The 17,750-nt window shown below is 36.2% G+C and overlaps 1 protein-coding gene across 7 annotated transcripts in view; it reads left to right on the top strand.

The window, feature by feature from the left end:
* The window catches only part of KPNA4 (karyopherin subunit alpha 4), a 65,192-nt gene that overhangs the window by 28,187 nt on the left and 19,255 nt on the right, over positions 1-17,750 (top strand). For all 7 annotated transcript variants that reach the window (XR_011388075.1, XR_011388074.1, XM_002716340.5 and 4 more), the window contains 9 exons: positions 544-633; positions 732-761; positions 852-904; positions 5,837-5,932; positions 6,334-6,419; positions 9,150-9,236; positions 11,295-11,464; positions 11,897-11,941; positions 16,002-16,133. Coding sequence is in view for 5 of the 7 variants with exons in the window: in XM_002716340.5 (XP_002716386.2) it covers positions 544-633; positions 732-761; positions 852-904; positions 5,837-5,932; positions 6,334-6,419; positions 9,150-9,236; positions 11,295-11,464; positions 11,897-11,941; positions 16,002-16,133 (789 nt within the window). In the remaining 2 variants the exon portion in view is untranslated. The remainder of the gene's footprint in view (positions 1-543; positions 634-731; positions 762-851; positions 905-5,836; positions 5,933-6,333; positions 6,420-9,149; positions 9,237-11,294; positions 11,465-11,896; positions 11,942-16,001; positions 16,134-17,750) is intronic.

Here is a 17,750-nt window from a genome sequence, read left to right on the forward strand (position 1 = left end):
TACTGGTGTGGCAGGCGGCAGCTTTACCTGCTGTAGCACAGCACCAACCCCAAATTTCATCGATTTTTAAAGAATGAAAATAGGTTACAGTTAAATGTATTTTTAATTTGCCCAGACATTTTAAGTGAAATCCAAATAACCCTTGATTTTCGTAAAGCATGGTTGGTTTTTGCCTGATTTTGAACTTCCCAACTTTTGCTTTGACTCTACTTTTAGGTGATAAAGAGAAGCTCCCCGATGATGTGTAAAATACATTCTTAAATGCACATATGTTTGGTTCTCACTTAAACGGTACATTGTCTTTTTAGTTATACTTCTTGTTTTGTTTGTTTTTATGTGGTTCACGGTTCATTAAAAATGTAATATTTGGGGTCTGGGCCTCATTGTTGCTTAAGGGTTTAATTCACAGTTTGGTTTACTATTTGGCATTTGAATTTTACTTTCAAAAGGCACGCCATTCAGTTTGTAGGCACAGGATTGCCTAACTTACAAATGTATGTAACGTTTTTTTTAAATGAGATTCTTTGATTTTTTTTTTAAAAGAATAAAAGAGATGAACATCTCTTAAAGAGAAGGAATGTACCGCATGAGGATATCTGTGAAGACTCTGATATAGATGGTGATTATAGAGTGGTAAGTTGTTAATATTGTGCTGATTCAATGAAAGTTTTACATAAATAATGGAATTTTAAGATGGCTTTTAATTAATTTCTTTTTAACTTTTTTCCCAGCAAAATACCTCTCTAGAAGCTATTGTTCAAGTAAGTTGGGATTTATTTTCTCTGTTTATTTGTTAGACTTGATACTAATTACTGTGCATTTACAACATAAAATTATTTTATATTTTATAGAATGCTTCAAGTGATAACCAAGGAATTCAATTAAGTGCAGTTCAGGCTGCTAGGTAAGTTAAATTTTGAGGACATGTTTCAGTTAAAACTTGAACAGAGGTTTTATTTTGAGTTGTTAACTATGTGTAATCCTATGAATCAGTGTTAGCTTTGATGGCAGATAATAGAAAACAGTCATAGATCATTTATCCTAAAAAAAATGTTCTCTGATTCAGAGTATTAAAACTGTTAGCAATGAACTGTGTACTTTCAACACATTTTCTGCGCTGAAAGGTGTACTTTAAATACATTGAAGCTTTATTCTGCATAATATATAGGTATTATGATAGGAAAAAGGTCACTTGACAGATCAGTGCCACAGAGTGGTAGAAAAACATCATTTGCAAAGCTTCTTTTGCTAACAGTTAACCAAGTAGCTAATTCTTCTCACAATGTTTATATTAATCAAGCAGTACATAAAGAATTATGAACTCACTGCATCAGTGTATGGACAAATAGACATTAAGATTTAGAGGTGCATATGCTCTCAGTGTCTAACTCGGCTGGAAATACCAAATTATCTTGCACATTTCTGTTACAAACTTAAGTTTCATATTTTAAGGGAAGAGCCAGAAAAAGTTAACTACTGAGATCTTTGCATAAACAGATAGGTTGAGAAAGATACAGTTGTATCATAATACAACATAGTGGTTGCTTTGTATATTTATGAATATAAGAATAATACCTTATGTTGTGATTATCAGTGGGAAAGAGACCTTATACAGGAAATTGATCCTAGTTGCAGAGTTTCATAATAGGGGCTGATTGTGGTACAGCCAGGTAAATCAACTCTGGCAATGCAAGCATCCCTTTATCAGAGTGCCATTCACATCCCAGCTTCTCTGCATCTGATCCAGCTCCATGCTGATGTGCCTGTGAAGGCATCAGATGGTGACTCAAGTGTTTGGGCCCTTGCTGCCCATGTGGGAGCTCTGGATGTAGTTCCAGGCTCCTGGGTTCAGCCCTGCCCAGCCCCAATCATTGTGGCCATTTAGGGAGTAAACCGTTAGATGGAAGATTACTATCCACCCCCTCCTTCATTTTCCCACTCTTTCCCACTGCCTTTCAAATAAGTAAAATTTTTTTTTAAATTTCTAAATAGAAAAAGATTACATAGGCCCATCCAGTGTCTTGTCTAGTAAATGAATCCCTTTTATAATTATTTGACTTTTCCTACCTTGTGTATTTACCTTAATCTAGAACAGATAGGGACATTATAGAATTACAGTGTTAGACGTACCACAGATAAAAATAACTTCTAAAGACTTTTTCATGCAGGAAAGAATTATAGAACTATTCATATCTCAAAATGGCAATTGATGTTTATACGAAGAATGATAAAGAATCGGTTATGCTTGGGGACCCACACTGTGCCATAGGCTGGCATCCCATATGGATGCACACTAGTCTCAACTGCTCCATATCCAATCTAGCTCCCTACTAATGTATCTGGGAAAGCAGGGCAAGACAGCCCAAATAATTGGGCCCCTGCACCCATTATGGGAGATCTGGAAGATCCTTGCTCCTGGTTTCAGATCTGACCATTTCAGTCCGTTGCGGCCATTTGGGGAGTGAACTAGTGGGTAGAAGATCTCTCTTTCTGTAACCCTGCCTTTCAAACAAATAAATAAATATTAAGAAAAACTTAAGTTGTCTTAAAAATAAAAAATCAGTTAATGCTCGCAGTTGTCCAAGTTAATGGACTATTCTTTCCAACATGAGTTCTGCATGAAAATTAAAGCCCAGTGCCCCTGAAACAGAGATTCTCAGAGTACTGTCTGGAACCTTGGGAGATCCTGAGACAGTTTCAGGAGTCTGAAAGAATAGTCTGGTTTTCACAATAATTCTGAGACTTGACTTGCCCTTTTTTGTGGTACTAACCTTTATGTTGGTGTTGCAGAAGCACTTACAGATTTAAAACTTCTGGTACCTTAGTATAATTTAAGATAGTGGCACCAAACAAACTTTTTTTTTTTTTTTTCATTTTCGATTCTCTTTATATACAGAAGATCAGTTTAGCATACATTAAGTAAAGATTTCAAGTTTGCTCCCACACAGAAACATAAAGTGAAAAATACTGTTTGAGTACTAGTTATAGCATTAAATCACAATGTACAGCACACTAAGGTCAGAGATCCTACATGAGGAGTGAGTGCACAGTGACTCCTGTTGTTGACTTAACAAATTGACACTCTTGTTCATGGCCTCAGTAATCACCCTAGGCTCTTGTCATGAGCTGCTAAGGCTATGGAAGCCCCCTGAGTTCACCGACTCTGATCATATTTAGACAAGGCCATGGTCAAAGTGGAAGTTCTCTCCTCCCTTCAGAGAAAGGTACCTCCTTCTTTGATGACCCGTTCTTTCCACTGGGATCTCACAGAGATCTTTCATGTAGTTCCCCCCTCCCCCCCAGAGTGTCTTGGCTTTCCATGCTTGAAATACTCTCATGGGCATTTCAGCCAGATCTGAATGCCTTAAGGGCTGATTCTGAGGTCAGAGTGCTGTTTAGGACATCTGCCATTCTATGGGTCTGCTGTGCATCACACCTTCCATGTTGGATCGTTCTCTCCCTTTTTGATTCTATCAGCTAGTATTTGCAGACACTATTCTTGTCCATATGATCCCTTTGGTTCTTAGTCCCATCATTATGATCAATAATGAACAGAAACTGATCACTGGGACCAGTGAGATGGCATTGGTACATGCTACCCTGATGGGATTGAATTGGAATCCCCTGGTATGTTTCCAACTCTACCGTTTGAGGCAAGTCAGCCTGAGCATGTCCCAAATTGCACATCTCTTCCCTCGCTTATTCCCACTCTTATATTTAACAGCGATCACTTTACAGTTAAGTTTCAGCACTTAAGAATAATTGTGTATTGATTACAGTATTCAACCAAAAGTATTAAGTAGAACAAACAAAAAAATACTAAGAGGGATAACATATTAAGTTGCTCATCAACAGTCAGGGTGAGGGCTGATCAAGTCACCATTTCTCACAAACAAACTTTATAAAATAATGTTGTATTCAGCATTATACCCTCAAAGAATAAAAACCACTTCTCTTTCAAAATGTCCTCAATGAAGGAGTAAAAAAAAAATCTTTTGTTAAATCTTGACCCTTGGTCTCATGGATCTTCAGTTGAAAGAGACTAGGTTAAGATTCTTTATAAGCATGTGGTATGGAAAAACACTTTTCATAGCATTTGTTACAATTCATTCTCTGTAGGTAAGGTATTCAATTCAAATGTAGGACTATGGCTCTGTAAGTACTCTTGAAATTCATTGATGATGTGTAAAACATACTACTTGAACTGGAAAGTAAGAGGTGTAAGATTCGAAGGGCCTGCAAATGAAATTGAAATGGTACATACAACCCACACATTATTGAGTTTTAGAGAATAAGATTTGTTAGGTTAAGACAGCCTTTTTGTGGAGCAGTTTAAAGCTAGGTCAAAGAATTTACCTTGATAAAGTAAAAATAAGCAACCATCTCTTAGTTTATATAGGGGGATGATCAGGTTAAGCTTTCTAAAACAATTCCCTTCATATAGTAGTGCAGAGGATTCCAGTTGGGTAAAGATTTGTGTTAGGCCACACTGAGGATTACCAGCTAAACCTTCAATCTTCTACATCTGAAAATAGACACTGGATTTTTTTTTTTTTTTCCCAATGAGGACAGGAATCTACGTGTATTATTTACCTTAGTATATCCAGCATCTCTTTAGGTATTTCCCTGTATGATGGTGTACTTACTCCATTTCTCTTTAGTTGCTGAAATGAAAATGTTGTTGAGCTTTTATGCTCTTTAATTTTTTAAGTGTAGAGTAGGATGAAGAATTGAACACGAATATCAGCAATAAAATACAGCAGCAATTTAAGTCTTTTGTCTTTTGACTGTTGTGACCTAGTGTGAATAATTTTGTATATTTTGGTGATCTCTTAATTCCTTTCTTAGCAAGGTAGGTGTTATATAGAGTTTGTCTAGTTCCTTCTCTGAGCTCAAAAGTAAGTAATACTAACATATATAAAACATGTAGATGTGGGCGTTTGGCACCTGAATTCCTATCAGAATGCCTGGAGATTCAAGTCCCACCTCCACTTCCAATTTCAGGTTCTTGCTAATGTGCCCCCTGGGAGGTAGCATGTGATTGCTCAAGTACATGGGGCATTACCACCCATGTGGAAGACCCAGATTCAGTGCTAGGCTCCTGGCTTTAGCCTGGCCTAGCTTCAGCTGTTCAGGGCATTTGGGGAAATGAATCAGCTAATAGAAGGTCTCTCTCTGTCTCTGTCTCTCTGCCTCTCAAATTAATAATTTACATAAAATATTTAATTTCTTTTTATAAGTTATCTTCAGGACTCATTAAGGAATAACATTGTACTAATAGTGGTTCATAATTGATATTTTTGTAATTTTTATTCATCTCTAAATTTAAGTCATAAATTAATCTTTTTATAAAATTAGCAAAAAGATTGCATTAAATAAGTTATGAAATATTTTCAGGGACCCATGTTGTGGCATAGTGGGTAAAACTGCCACCTGTAACACTGGCATTCCATATGGGTGCTGGTTCCAGTCCTGGCTGCTCCAGTTCCAATCCAGCTCCCTACTAATGTGCCCCAGAAAGCAGTGGAGGATGGCCCTATTGCTTGGGTCCCTACACCCATGTGAGAAACTGGAATGAAGCTCCTGGCTTCAGCTTGGCCCATCCTCAGCTGTTGTATTCATTTGGGGAGTGAACCAGAAGATGGAAGATCTCTGTCTTTTCCCCTCTTTTTCTGTAATTCTGCCTTTCAAATTCACATGAAATTTCCAAGTTGAGAATTGTACCAAATATTCAGATTTATGACAGTGTCAAATATGAATTTGGATCATTTTAATATTGTGTATCATCAAGTTTCATAAGGAGCTTATATGTATACATATATATTATGTCTTACAGAAAGCTTTTGTCCAGTGATCGAAATCCACCAATTGATGACTTAATAAAATCTGGAATATTACCTATTTTAGTTCATTGTCTTGAAAGAGATGACAAGTAAGTACAAGTTCTTTGTTTTTAATTTAGTATGTACCCTTTGAGAAGGAAAGATTTTCTAGTAGATAGTTTGATCTTTAAAGAAAAAAGACAGGAGCTATGGGATGGAATTGAAAAGTCAAAAGGAATGGGAAAAATGATGCAAATTATATTTATGCCAACAGATGAAGGTAAAAGCCAAAGAGGGACTTAGTTTAAGTTTTGAAAATTAACAGGAACTAGGTTGAGCATGTAGGTACTTGAGAAAACAAGGCCTTGGAGGTTTCAGAAATGCTGAATGTTTAGAGACAAATATTTAATATATTTAAAATACTTGTGGACAGCGATGTTGATAGAAATTTGTACCAATGTGAAAATAACTACTGTTTGAAGTTATTTGTTTTTGTTTATTTGTTTTGTAGTCCTTCTTTACAGTTTGAAGCTGCATGGGCTTTGACGAACATTGCATCTGGAACCTCTGAACAAACTCAAGCAGTAGTTCAATCCAGTAAGTTGCTTATTAACAAATAACATTGTATTTTTTCAAAAAAAAGTCAACAGAACCCGCTGATTCTCCTAAAAAAATATAGCTATTTATGTTGTAAAGTTATAGCTACTCAATAACATGTAGAGTTGTTGAAGTAGACCAGCCTAGCAATCTTATTCAGTTGACCAACACACTCTGTTTCTAAAACTTCATTTAATTCCTTTCAAAATCTGGGTAATTTCCTAATTGTAATAGCAGATTATATTATTATAGTTATACTTTATTTATAGGACATCAGAAGAAATAAAATTATTTTTCCCATTGCCATACTGTGTTTCAGCTTCTCTTAAAGAAGTTATGTTTTTGGGGCCGGCACTATGGCACAGTAGGTTGATCCTCTGCCTGCAGCGCCGGCATCCCTTATGGACGCCAGTTCTAGTCCTGCTGCTCCTCTTCCAATGCGGCTCTCTGCTGTGGCCTGGGAGAGCAGTGCAAATTGGCCCAAATGCTTGGGCTCTGGCACCTGCATAGGGGACCCAGAAGAAGCTTCTGACTCCTGGCTTTGGATCAGCTCAACTCCAGCCGTTGCAGCCAATTGGGCAGTGAACCATCAGATGGAAGACCTCTCTCTCACTCTCCCCTCTGTGTAACTCTGACTTTCAAATAAATAAATAAATAAATATTTTAAAATAGTAATAATAATACTAACAGGTATATTGTTTTCATGAGTACTATTTAATTTTTCCGCCAAAGAAATTAATAATTTTTAAAAGGAACTTTAAAAATGCATCTTAAATATGTAAGCAGTATACTTGTCTAAGCTTGTAAAATCGTAAGCACTAATCTTTTGATTTTGAAAGGGAACAAAAATGATATCTAAGTTAGTACCTTATTATGTAGATAGTTGTAATATTAGAAAAACAAATTACCTTAAATTCTATTAAAATTAAATTTTGGATTCATATTTTTTTTGTTTTATTAAATGTGATTTTTTTTTTGGTTTTATATGGTTGACTCCTAGGTAAATTTTATTTTTTCAAGACAATATCTTATTCCCTACCTTTTTCCTTTTCTGTTTCATATGGTCTTTAAAGATCAGAAAGAGGTTTTTATAAGTAATCATCATTAATCTACATGTATGAATATGAATACTTGTGTGCACCAAAAGTTAGCATTTAATCCATTTTCCACAAGCTTTTGAGGTACCTCATATTTAAATAGCATTTTTCAAAGTTATATGGGAAAGAAAGAAAAAGAGTCACTTGTTCAGTGTAATACTAGTCTGTTCAGACAAAGGCCTGTCTTGTGTTTGCCATCTTTATTGAGCAATACAATTACTTCCTGATTCAGAAGGTCTCAAGTGGTCCAGGAATCACTGGCCTGTCTGTTCAGCCACATGATGTTTATTTAAATTAAAGTGCTTAAAAGTTATTTCAATATTGGAACTTTCTTCTCAAATTTGATGAATTAATCTTTTTTTAAAAGAATTATTTATTTATTTGAAAATCAGAGTTATACACAGAGAGAGGAGGAGAGGCAGAGAGAAAAAAAGAGGTCTTCCATCTGCTGGTTCACTCCTTCACTCTCCAAACGGCCACAATGTCCAGAGCTGGGCCTATCCAAAGCCAGGAGCTAGGAGCTTCTTCTGGGTCTCCCACACAGCTGCTTTCCCAGGCCATAGAAGAGAGCTGGATGGGAAGTGGAGCATCCAGGACTCGAATCAGCGCCCATATGGGATGCCAGCACTGTTGGTGGTGGCTTTACCACACTGTGTAACAGCGCTGGCCCCTGAATTAATCTTAAAATTAGGTTTAAGCCCAGGTTTAATTGTAAATGAAATTTTATGAACTTTATTTGATATTTGTTTTAAAACTCATTTCGATGCTAATTAAATTATCTGCTAGTCAGAATTCTTCCAGAAGTGCTGTTTCTAATAAAAAAAATTTTTTTTAAGACAGAAAGGTCTTCCATCTGACAGTTCACTGCCCAATCAGCCGCAACAGTTGGAGCCACACTGATCCGGAGCCAGGAGCTAGGAGCTTCTTCCGGGTCCCCCCCCCCCCGCCCCGCCCCGGCGAGTGCAGGGGCGCAAAGACTTGGGCCATCTTCTACTGCTTTCCCAAGCCATAGCAGAGAGCTGGATCGGAAGTGGAGCAGCCAGGTCTCGAACCGGCACCCACTGGGATGCCGGTGCTTCAGGCCAGGGTGTTAACCTGCTGCGCCACAGTGCTGGCCCCAGTCTGGCCCCAATCTAATAAAAATTATTTAATGAGGATATATTTTTGATAGATTCTATTTTTATTTTGAGATATCAGCAAAAAAATTCAGTTTTTTAGTAGTTTCTTTATGAAGCTAGCATTGTGGTACAGTGGGTTAAACTTCTGTTTGTAGTACCAGCATCCCATATCAGAGTCCCAGTTCAAATTCGGGCTGCTCCACTTCTGATCCAGCTTCCTACTAATGCTCCTGGAAAGCAGTGGATAATGGCCCAAGTTTCTGGGCCCTTGCCACCCTTGTGGGAGATGCAGATGGAATTCTGGCTCCTCACTTCAGCCTGGACCAACCATGGCTTTTGAAGCCATTTGAGGAGTGGAAGCTTTCTCTCTCTCTGACTCTAGCTTTCAAATAAATGCATATTTCTTTAAAAAGGAAAAAGTGTGTGTATATAAATTTATATATATATATATATAGAGAGAGAGAGAGAGAGAGAATCTTCAACCTGAAGTGTTAACTTACATTTTCCTCTTTCAGATGCTGTGCCACTTTTCCTGAGGCTTCTTCATTCACCCCATCAGAATGTCTGTGAGCAAGCAGTATGGGCTTTGGGAAATATCATAGGTTTGTATAACATTTAGAGTACTAGTTCAACAGTTGTTACTAGGTTATAAAAATAATTACTAATTGTCAAAAAGGAAAAAGTTTGCCTTTAATATTAGTTGTGGTAAACAGCTTACAGGAATTTTAACTGAGTATAAAGTCATGATAGGCAGAATTAACATTTTGTTACTTGTTATACCATTTAATTATTTGAATAACTATGAAATATGTATGTCATTTGGGTCTTCTATTTTCTGCTGAGGTCTGTTTTATTTTCTCAGTTTTCCCTATCAAAGCTAACTTAGTAAACCAGAAGGATTCTAAGGATTGTTAATGCCACATATTGTTTGTGTTTCTCACATAGAAATAATCAGAATTGCTTGGGTGTACCTCCTCTTTATTGCCCTTTTGCAGGGACAACATGGAAGACAGGAGATGGTTATGAATTTTCTGGGAGGATATCTCTGTAAACTGTTCTTAGCATAGGGTATAGTGCTGTTAGGAATGCTGTCTCCTTCATTCCTTTACTTTTATACCAAATTTTAGAATTATAACTATTATGCCATATCTTGATCTTTAATTTTTTATTTTAGTGACATTCTGGAAGTAATTAGAATACATGAGTGCAAAGGGAGCAATTGTTTTATCTCTAAATATTTTAGTGCAGGAAAAAAATGTTTTCACAGGATAGTAACTTCAGCATGCCTTCATATTAGAAATTACAGTGACAATTCAGAAATTGATCTGACAGTTCTCTGTGGCATTAGTTCTCAAACTTTAGCATACTGTCAGAATCATATAGAGACTTTATTAAAACACGGACTCCTGTACCCACAGAGATTTTGCTCTGAGCACAAGCCCAAAAACCACATTGGGAATGAATCATTGTTCTAGGACTATTATAGGACTATCTTTTCTTCTGACATAGTTTTCTAAGTGTACAGAATAATTTGTCATTCACTGTTTTGGTCCACTGATACTGAGTCATACATGGAAATTCAACACATATTTTCTCTGTAAGAGTATTTCTATACTTTTTTTAAAGATTTTATTTATCTATTTTGCGAAGTAGAGTTACAGACAGAAAGAAGGAGAGACAGAAAGATCTTCTATCTGCTGGTTCACTCCCTAAATGGCCGCAGTGGCCAGAGCTGAGCCGATCCTGAAGCCAGGAGCTTCTTCTGGGTTTCCCATGCAGGAGCATGGGCCCAGGCACTTGGGCATCTTCTGCTGCCTTCCCAGGCCATAAGCAGAGAGCTGGATTAGAAAAGGAAAAGCTGGGACTTGAACTGGTACCTATATGGGATGCCAGCGCTGCAAGCAGAAGCTTAACCTATTACACCATAGTACTGGCCCCTATACTTTTTTAATTATATGAAATAACATTGAAAGAGAAGATAAAAGCAGCAGTTATCCACCCACAAAGTATTTTTGAAAACCGTAAGCCCTCCAAAATTTAGCTGGTATGAAGACATTTGATAAGAGAGCAGTTTATAAAGTCCCACATGTGAATAATATTTAAAAGAGTACTGTAACATCTTATGTTGCTTCTTTTGGTCCAAAGATCTATGGCTCCTAAGGCCTAGAGTATGAACTTGGTTATCACTGACTAGAAACTAAGTAATACATCTGGTTAAAATCCAGAACGCAGGAGTGGATGTTGCAGTGCAGCAGGTTAAGCTGCCACTTTGGAAACCTGCATCCTGTATCAGAGTGTCTGGGATCAAGTCCCGCTCCACATACAATGCATGCAGCTTCCTGCACGTGTGCATTCTGAGAGGCAGCAGGTGATGTCTCAAGTACTTGGGTCCCTGATACCCACTTGGGAGTCCCAGTTGGAATTCCAGGTTCCTGGCTTCAGCCTGGCCCAGCCAGCCATTAAGGCCATTTTGGGAGTGAACCAGTAGATGGAAGATCTCTCTTCCTTCTTACCCCCTCTGTAATTCTTCATATCAAATAAATAAATATTTATAAGAAATTTTTAAAGTATGGGAAGCCACATATTGGACCCAGTACTTTATGTTTTCTGAAAAACTTATTGTCACTATATTTTATTGAATTTATAAATTATTTCTACAGGTGATGGGCCCCGGTGTAGAGATTATGTCATAAGTCTTGGAGTTGTGAAACCTTTACTTTCGTTCATAAGTCCATCTATTCCTATAACATTCTTAAGAAATGTTACTTGGGTTATGGTCAACTTATGTCGCCACAAAGACCCACCACCACCAATGGAAACCATTCAAGAGGTAAAAATTTTTATTTTTAATTTTAGTTTTTTAAGTTGATGGGGTGGATGTTTGGCACAGTGGTTAAGACACGACTTGGGACATCTGCTTTCCATATCATAGTGCCTGGGTTTGAGTCCCAGTCCATTTCCAATTCCATCTGCCTTCTAATTTGCACCCTGGGAAAGCAGCAGATGGTGGCTCAAGTCCTTGGGTCTCTGATACCCACCCAGAGATCCAGATTAAGTTACAGGCTCCTGGCTTAGTCCTGGCCCAGCCCCAGCTGTTGCAGGCATTTAGAGAGTAAATCAATGTATGGAAGATCTCTCTCTATATATATATTTCAAATGAAATGAAAATAAGTAAATTTTTTAAAAGTAGGTATTAAAGAGGATACCATTATGTATGTTGTTATATATGTGTATTTTTCAATCTGTATAATTCTCTCTTTAGATTCTTCCAGCCCTTTGTGTTTTAATTCATCATACAGACGTAAATGTGAGTAAATGCTTTCTATCCTATGTTTATGTATATACATTTATGTCTTATTATGTGTGTGTGTATATATCTTATGTACATTTATGTTTAGGGCTGGAAATTGGGGAGAAAATGTTATTTGAAGACATGTCATTGTACTATCTGATTTTTGTACTTCAAGGGTTGAAATACAAATTTGGTATTTTTATATTTATGTTTACCTGTATCATAAAATATAATTTCAGTGAGGAAGTCAAGCCCAGTTATTATTTTAGTCTATGCAGTAATGTACATGTACATACATAAAGATGTATGTATGTACAAGTTGTCTTCAAAAACTTCAAGGAAGTTGTATATTATGAAGAAACTGGATGGATTTCAGGTTTTTTTTTTTTCTTCACTAAAATAAGCTTGTCTTTTAATTTGATGTCTCCACAGATTTTGAAGTGCTCTCATGTATATCAATGTTAGAAAAACTCATATAGAAAGTTTTTAAGTTTCTAGTCAGTAATCTCCCTTACTAAGATTATCTTTGTTCATGAATGTTTAATGGAAGCTTTTATTGATAACCTGGCCAATTATAATACAGATAACATGCACTTAGTGACATTTTTGTTTTTTGAAAAATGAGTAGAAATACTGTGCCTGTATGCATGAGTTTGTATTCCTATACATTTACCAAACCTATGAACATCAGTTGTTCTTCATATTTTTACTCCATTTCTCCCAGTTATAATGACTGGCGCCGGCACCTCGGGTTCTAGTCCCAGGTGAGGCGCCGGATTCTGTCCTAGTCGCTCCTCTTCCTGTCCAGCTCTCTGCTGTGGCCCAGGAGTGCAGTGGAGGATGGCCCAAGTGCTTGGGCCCTGCACCCGCATGGGAGACCAGGAGAAGCACCTGGCTCCTGACTTCGGATCAGCGCAGTGCTCTGGCCACAGCGGCCATTGAGGGGTGACCCAGTGGAAAAGGAAGACCTTTCTCTCTCTCTCTCTCTCTCTCTCTCTCACTGTCCATTCTGCATGTCAAAAAAAAAAAAATACTATTCTCAAACAAGGGAAGAAAACAGCACAAGCAAGATTTTAAACATAACAAATAAATGAGGTGGGAAACTGACCTGATTTTTTATAAAAGCCAGACTAGCCTTTGATTTGTTAGAAAAACTAGGGAATATAATAGGTAAGGGACTATCCATGTGTGAAATATAGATAGCAATAATCAGAAAGTAATGTGTTTCTTTAAAAAACGATTTGCTATGGTGATAGCAGTGTTTGATGAGCTATTTCATTTCTTTACAGTTTTAGGATTATACTTTTTTTTTGCCAGAATCCCCTAAAAGTATGTAGAACAAATTAAAATCAGAATTTTGCTACATCAAGTAGTGATATAATGTACAAAATTTATTAAACATGCTCTTTGCTCTAAAGATGTTTTTTAAGCGCCAGATAGTCTGATTGAATCAGATAGATCTTAAATATTTATATAAGCATTTTTTGTTTTTGGTTCCTGAAAGCCACGTTCCTTGACTGAAGTATAAATTTCAACATTTTTCTTTTAAAATATTCATAAAAAAAGATTAATCTCAAAGTTATACTACCACTAAAAAACCAGACATCTTCATTTACTTTATTCAGAGATGCATTATGTTTCTTTACCTCAATCTAGGTGAGATTCTGATTACATTTATCTTTATTTTTTATGTGCCTTGAATTTCTCAAGCCAGTCTATATTGTTGTTTTTAGTTACATATTTAATTAATAATATTATTTACTAAATAGTGATGTTTATTAGAGTCATCTTGGGTAGACATTTAGCAGTGTGTTCTTAAGTCAAGCCATCAAAGAACTAAAGATAAAACTAGTTAACTGCTTCTACAAGCCATAACTAAAGCACCAACATTACATTTAGTTGTAATTGGTAAACTTACAGAATACAAACTTTGTCACAAAAGAATATATGAAATCTAGTTTGATTTAAATCGTGATTTTTTCCCCCAGAAACCTTTTATTTAAGGTATATAACTTCATGCATTTCATAAATACAACTTTAGGAACATAGATATTCTTCCCTTCGTACCTGCCCTTCCACCCTTCTTCCTACTCCCTCTCCTATTCCCATTCTTATTTTTTACTAAAATCTATTTTCATTTAACTTTATACACAGAAGATTAACTCTGTACTAAGTAAAATGTTCAACAAATAGTATTAAAAAAAAAACTGTTACTCAACAGTTTTTTGATTTCTCTTTGGATTTTTTTCTATGACCCACTGTTCATTCAGGAGCATGTTTTTCAATTTGCATGTGATCTAGAGATTCTTAAGTTCTTGATTTCCAACTTCATTCCATTGTGGTCAGAGAAGATGGCATAGTATGATTTTGAATTTGCTAAGACTTGCTTTATGGCTTATCATGTGGTCCATCCTAGAGAAAGTTCCGTGCACTGGTGAGAAGAATGTGTATTCTGCAACTGTAGGATGAAAAGTTCTGAAAATATCTGTTAGATCCACGTGGTCTATAGTTTTGATTAACTATTTCCTTGCTGATTTTCTGTCTGAATGATCTTTCCATTTTTAAAGTGGGGTATTGAAGTCCCCCATTACTATTGTATTGGAGTTTTTTTTTTTTCTCCCTTTAGATCCTTAACATTTCTTTTAAATAGCCAGGTGCCCTGTAATTAGATTTGTATACATTTATTGTCACATCTTCCTGTTGAGTTGAACCCTTAATCATTGCATAGTGCCCTCTTTGTCTCTTTTGACAGTTTTTGTGTTAAAAACTGTTTTGTCTGATACCAGGATGGCTATACGAGCTCTTTTTTGGTTTCTGTTAACGTAGAATATCGTCTATGCTTTCACTTTCAGCCTGCATTTATCTTTGTTGGTGAGATATGTTTCTTGTAGACAACAAGTAGATGAGTTTTATTTTTTAATCTATTCAGCCAGTCTGTATCTTTTATCTGGAGATTGAGGCCATTTACATTCAAGGTGCCTATTGGCCCTGATGTTTTCCATAAATATTCCTATTGCTTACTTTTTATTTCCTTTGTTCTCGTGCTGGGAGATTTTCTTTCATAGTGATGACTGTGTTTCTGTGTGTAGCACATCTTAAGCATCTCTTGTAAGGCTAGATGAGTGGTGACAAATTCTTTGAATTTCTGTTTGTTATAGAAGGTCTTTTATTTCACCTTCATTCCTAAATGAGAGCTTTGCCAGGGTACAGTATTCTGGGTTGACAGTTTTTTTTTCTCTTTAGACTTGGAATATATCTCACCATTCTCTCCTAGCCTGCAGGGTTTCTGATGAGAAGTCGGCTGTGAGTATAATTGGAGATCCTCTGAAAGTAATCTGGAGTTTCTCTCGTGTTCATTTTTTTACTGTGGAGAGTTTGAGTACAATGTGTCATGGTGAGGATCTTTTCTGGTCATATCTATTAGGAGTTCTATGTGCTTCTTGTACTTGGAGGCCCCTTTCTCCAAATTTGGGAAGTTTTTCTGTAATTATTTCACTAAAAAGGCCTTGTAATCCGTTCTCTTTCCTCACCTTCAGGAACTCCTGTGTCCTGTATGTTTTGTGGTTTGATAGTATTCCATGAATCTCCAACACTGTTTTTTAATTTTCTTATTTCTTCTTTTTTTTTTTTGGTCTAAAATCTCCAGAGATTTGTCTTCTAACTTGGATATTCTTTCTGCTGCCTTACCGAGTCTGTTGTTAAGGCTTTCCACCACATTTTTTATTTGATCTATTGAATTCATCATTTCCAATATTTCATTTTCATTTCTCTTTAAATTCTCAATTTCATGGGAAAATTTTTTTATTTGTGTCATGTATATATTACTTTAATTCGTGGATTTGCTTCTGATTACTTCTGAGTAATCCTATAATCTATAATTTAAATTCCATTTCCAGCATTTCTTCAGTCTCTTCATTTTCACATTGTATTTTTGAAGTGTTGGTGTGTTTCTTTGAAGGCGTCATGTGAGAGAAGAAAACAAGTGGTAGAACAATCTTAGATTAATTGTATGGTTAAGAATTACTAAAATGAGAAAATATTCAAATGCTCTTTGAATTCTCATTTTACTCATTAGATTTTGGTAGATACAGTGTGGGCCCTCTCTTACCTTACTGATGCTGGCAATGAACAGATACAGATGGTAATAGACTCTGGAATAGTTCCTCATTTGGTTCCTCTGCTCAGCCATCAGGAAGTTAAAGTTCAGGTAAGTTTGTTCGTGATAAAAAATTTTAAGTTTTTCTAATAATAATTGCTGTAAACATGACATTCAGAGCCAAACAATTTCAATAGTTTAAAGGATATTCTTAGCATGACAGCATGTCTGTGATGGTAAGAGTAAATTATTTTATTCCCATTTTAAAGGTGGAAAAAAATGAGGTAAGGATACTACAGCTTGAACCTACCTTTCCCCACCCTCTCTGAAAAATACATATTTAGGAAGAGACTCCTTTGTAGAATACAGATTTGTATTATAGGCAATTCAGTTTAGCAGCTTGAGTGCAATCAAACAGGTGTTGATACTTAGAATTCCTACTCCTTTTCTTATTTTTCTTCCTCTTCCACAGTCCAATTCCCCCCACCCCCCATTCCGCCCTGTCCCTTTTTACTGATCTGGAAAGTTTGGTTCGCTCTTAGCTTCACTGGCACTTATAAAGACTTTGTGCAAAAAGGTTTTGTGCAGATAAATGCTACTTAGCTCCCTAAATTGTTTTCACCATCTTAAACTTTTTTAAGCTTGTTTTTTTATTTTATTCAATTGTTCTTAAATCCTCTTACACAGTATTTATCTGAAAGAACCTATATGTAGTGTCAAAAGAGAGGATGAGAAGTTCACACAAATAGAAGTAATAACTGTCAAACTGCAATGGTAAAGGGATATGCAGCATGTTCTCTAATTTTCTGAGGTAAATAGAATGTTTTATGTGGCAATGACTTAGAGTCTGTAAAGTATAGTAATAGCATAAGAAAAACTTAACCTAAGTCATCACTTAGCCTTGGCTGGATAACGAGAACAACTGTAAAACTTTAAAAAGAAAGTTTTTTTTTTTTAATTGTTCAACTCCTAGAGATTGTTTTTTTTTTTTTTTCCATGAATTATTTGAGAAAGAAACAAAAAGCTCCTTCCTGCTATTTCACTCCCCAAATGCCTGTAATGTCTAGAACTGGGCCAGAACCAGGAGCTCAGTCTAGGTCTCTCACTTAGGTGGTAAGGACACAATTACTTGGAGCCATTACCTACTGACTCTCAGTGTCTACATTAGCAGGAAGCTGGAGTTAGGAGCCAGAGCCAGATGTTGAACCCAGGTACTCTGATATGGGACATAGGTGCTTAATCAGATTCTTAACTACCAGGAAGAACACCTCAAACTCCACACCTCCCAAGATTCTGTTTAAGTAAAACTCAAATATTTTCTAGAAATCTGATTAGCCTTTAAATAGCTCCTCAGGTAATACTGATATGCAGTTGGAATAGAGACTCGTTGCCTTAGAAATAACAGCACTTTAAAGAAAGAGAAACTGATAGCTAAATTCAGAATTGATTAATAAAATAGTTTGTCTCTTAGGGCTATTTGTGATTTATTTTACGTTTATCATTAAGTTTGCATTTACTGAGTATGGTGCTTATGTCTTGGTATAGGTTTTTGGTTTGTACTTTGTTTTTGTTTTTTCAGAATACATCTTCAGTTTTAATACTGGACTTCATTGAGAATATAGGGCTTGGAATTTTCCTTTAGCCAGCGCTCAAGGAAAGTTAATGTTCTGTATTTTACTTTATAACCAATAGAGATTTCCTTAACTTTTTAACTTCCATGGAATAATT

Source organism: Oryctolagus cuniculus, chromosome 4 (genome assembly GCF_964237555.1).
Source record: "Oryctolagus cuniculus chromosome 4, mOryCun1.1, whole genome shotgun sequence".
Taxonomy (NCBI): domain Eukaryota; kingdom Metazoa; phylum Chordata; class Mammalia; order Lagomorpha; family Leporidae; genus Oryctolagus; species Oryctolagus cuniculus.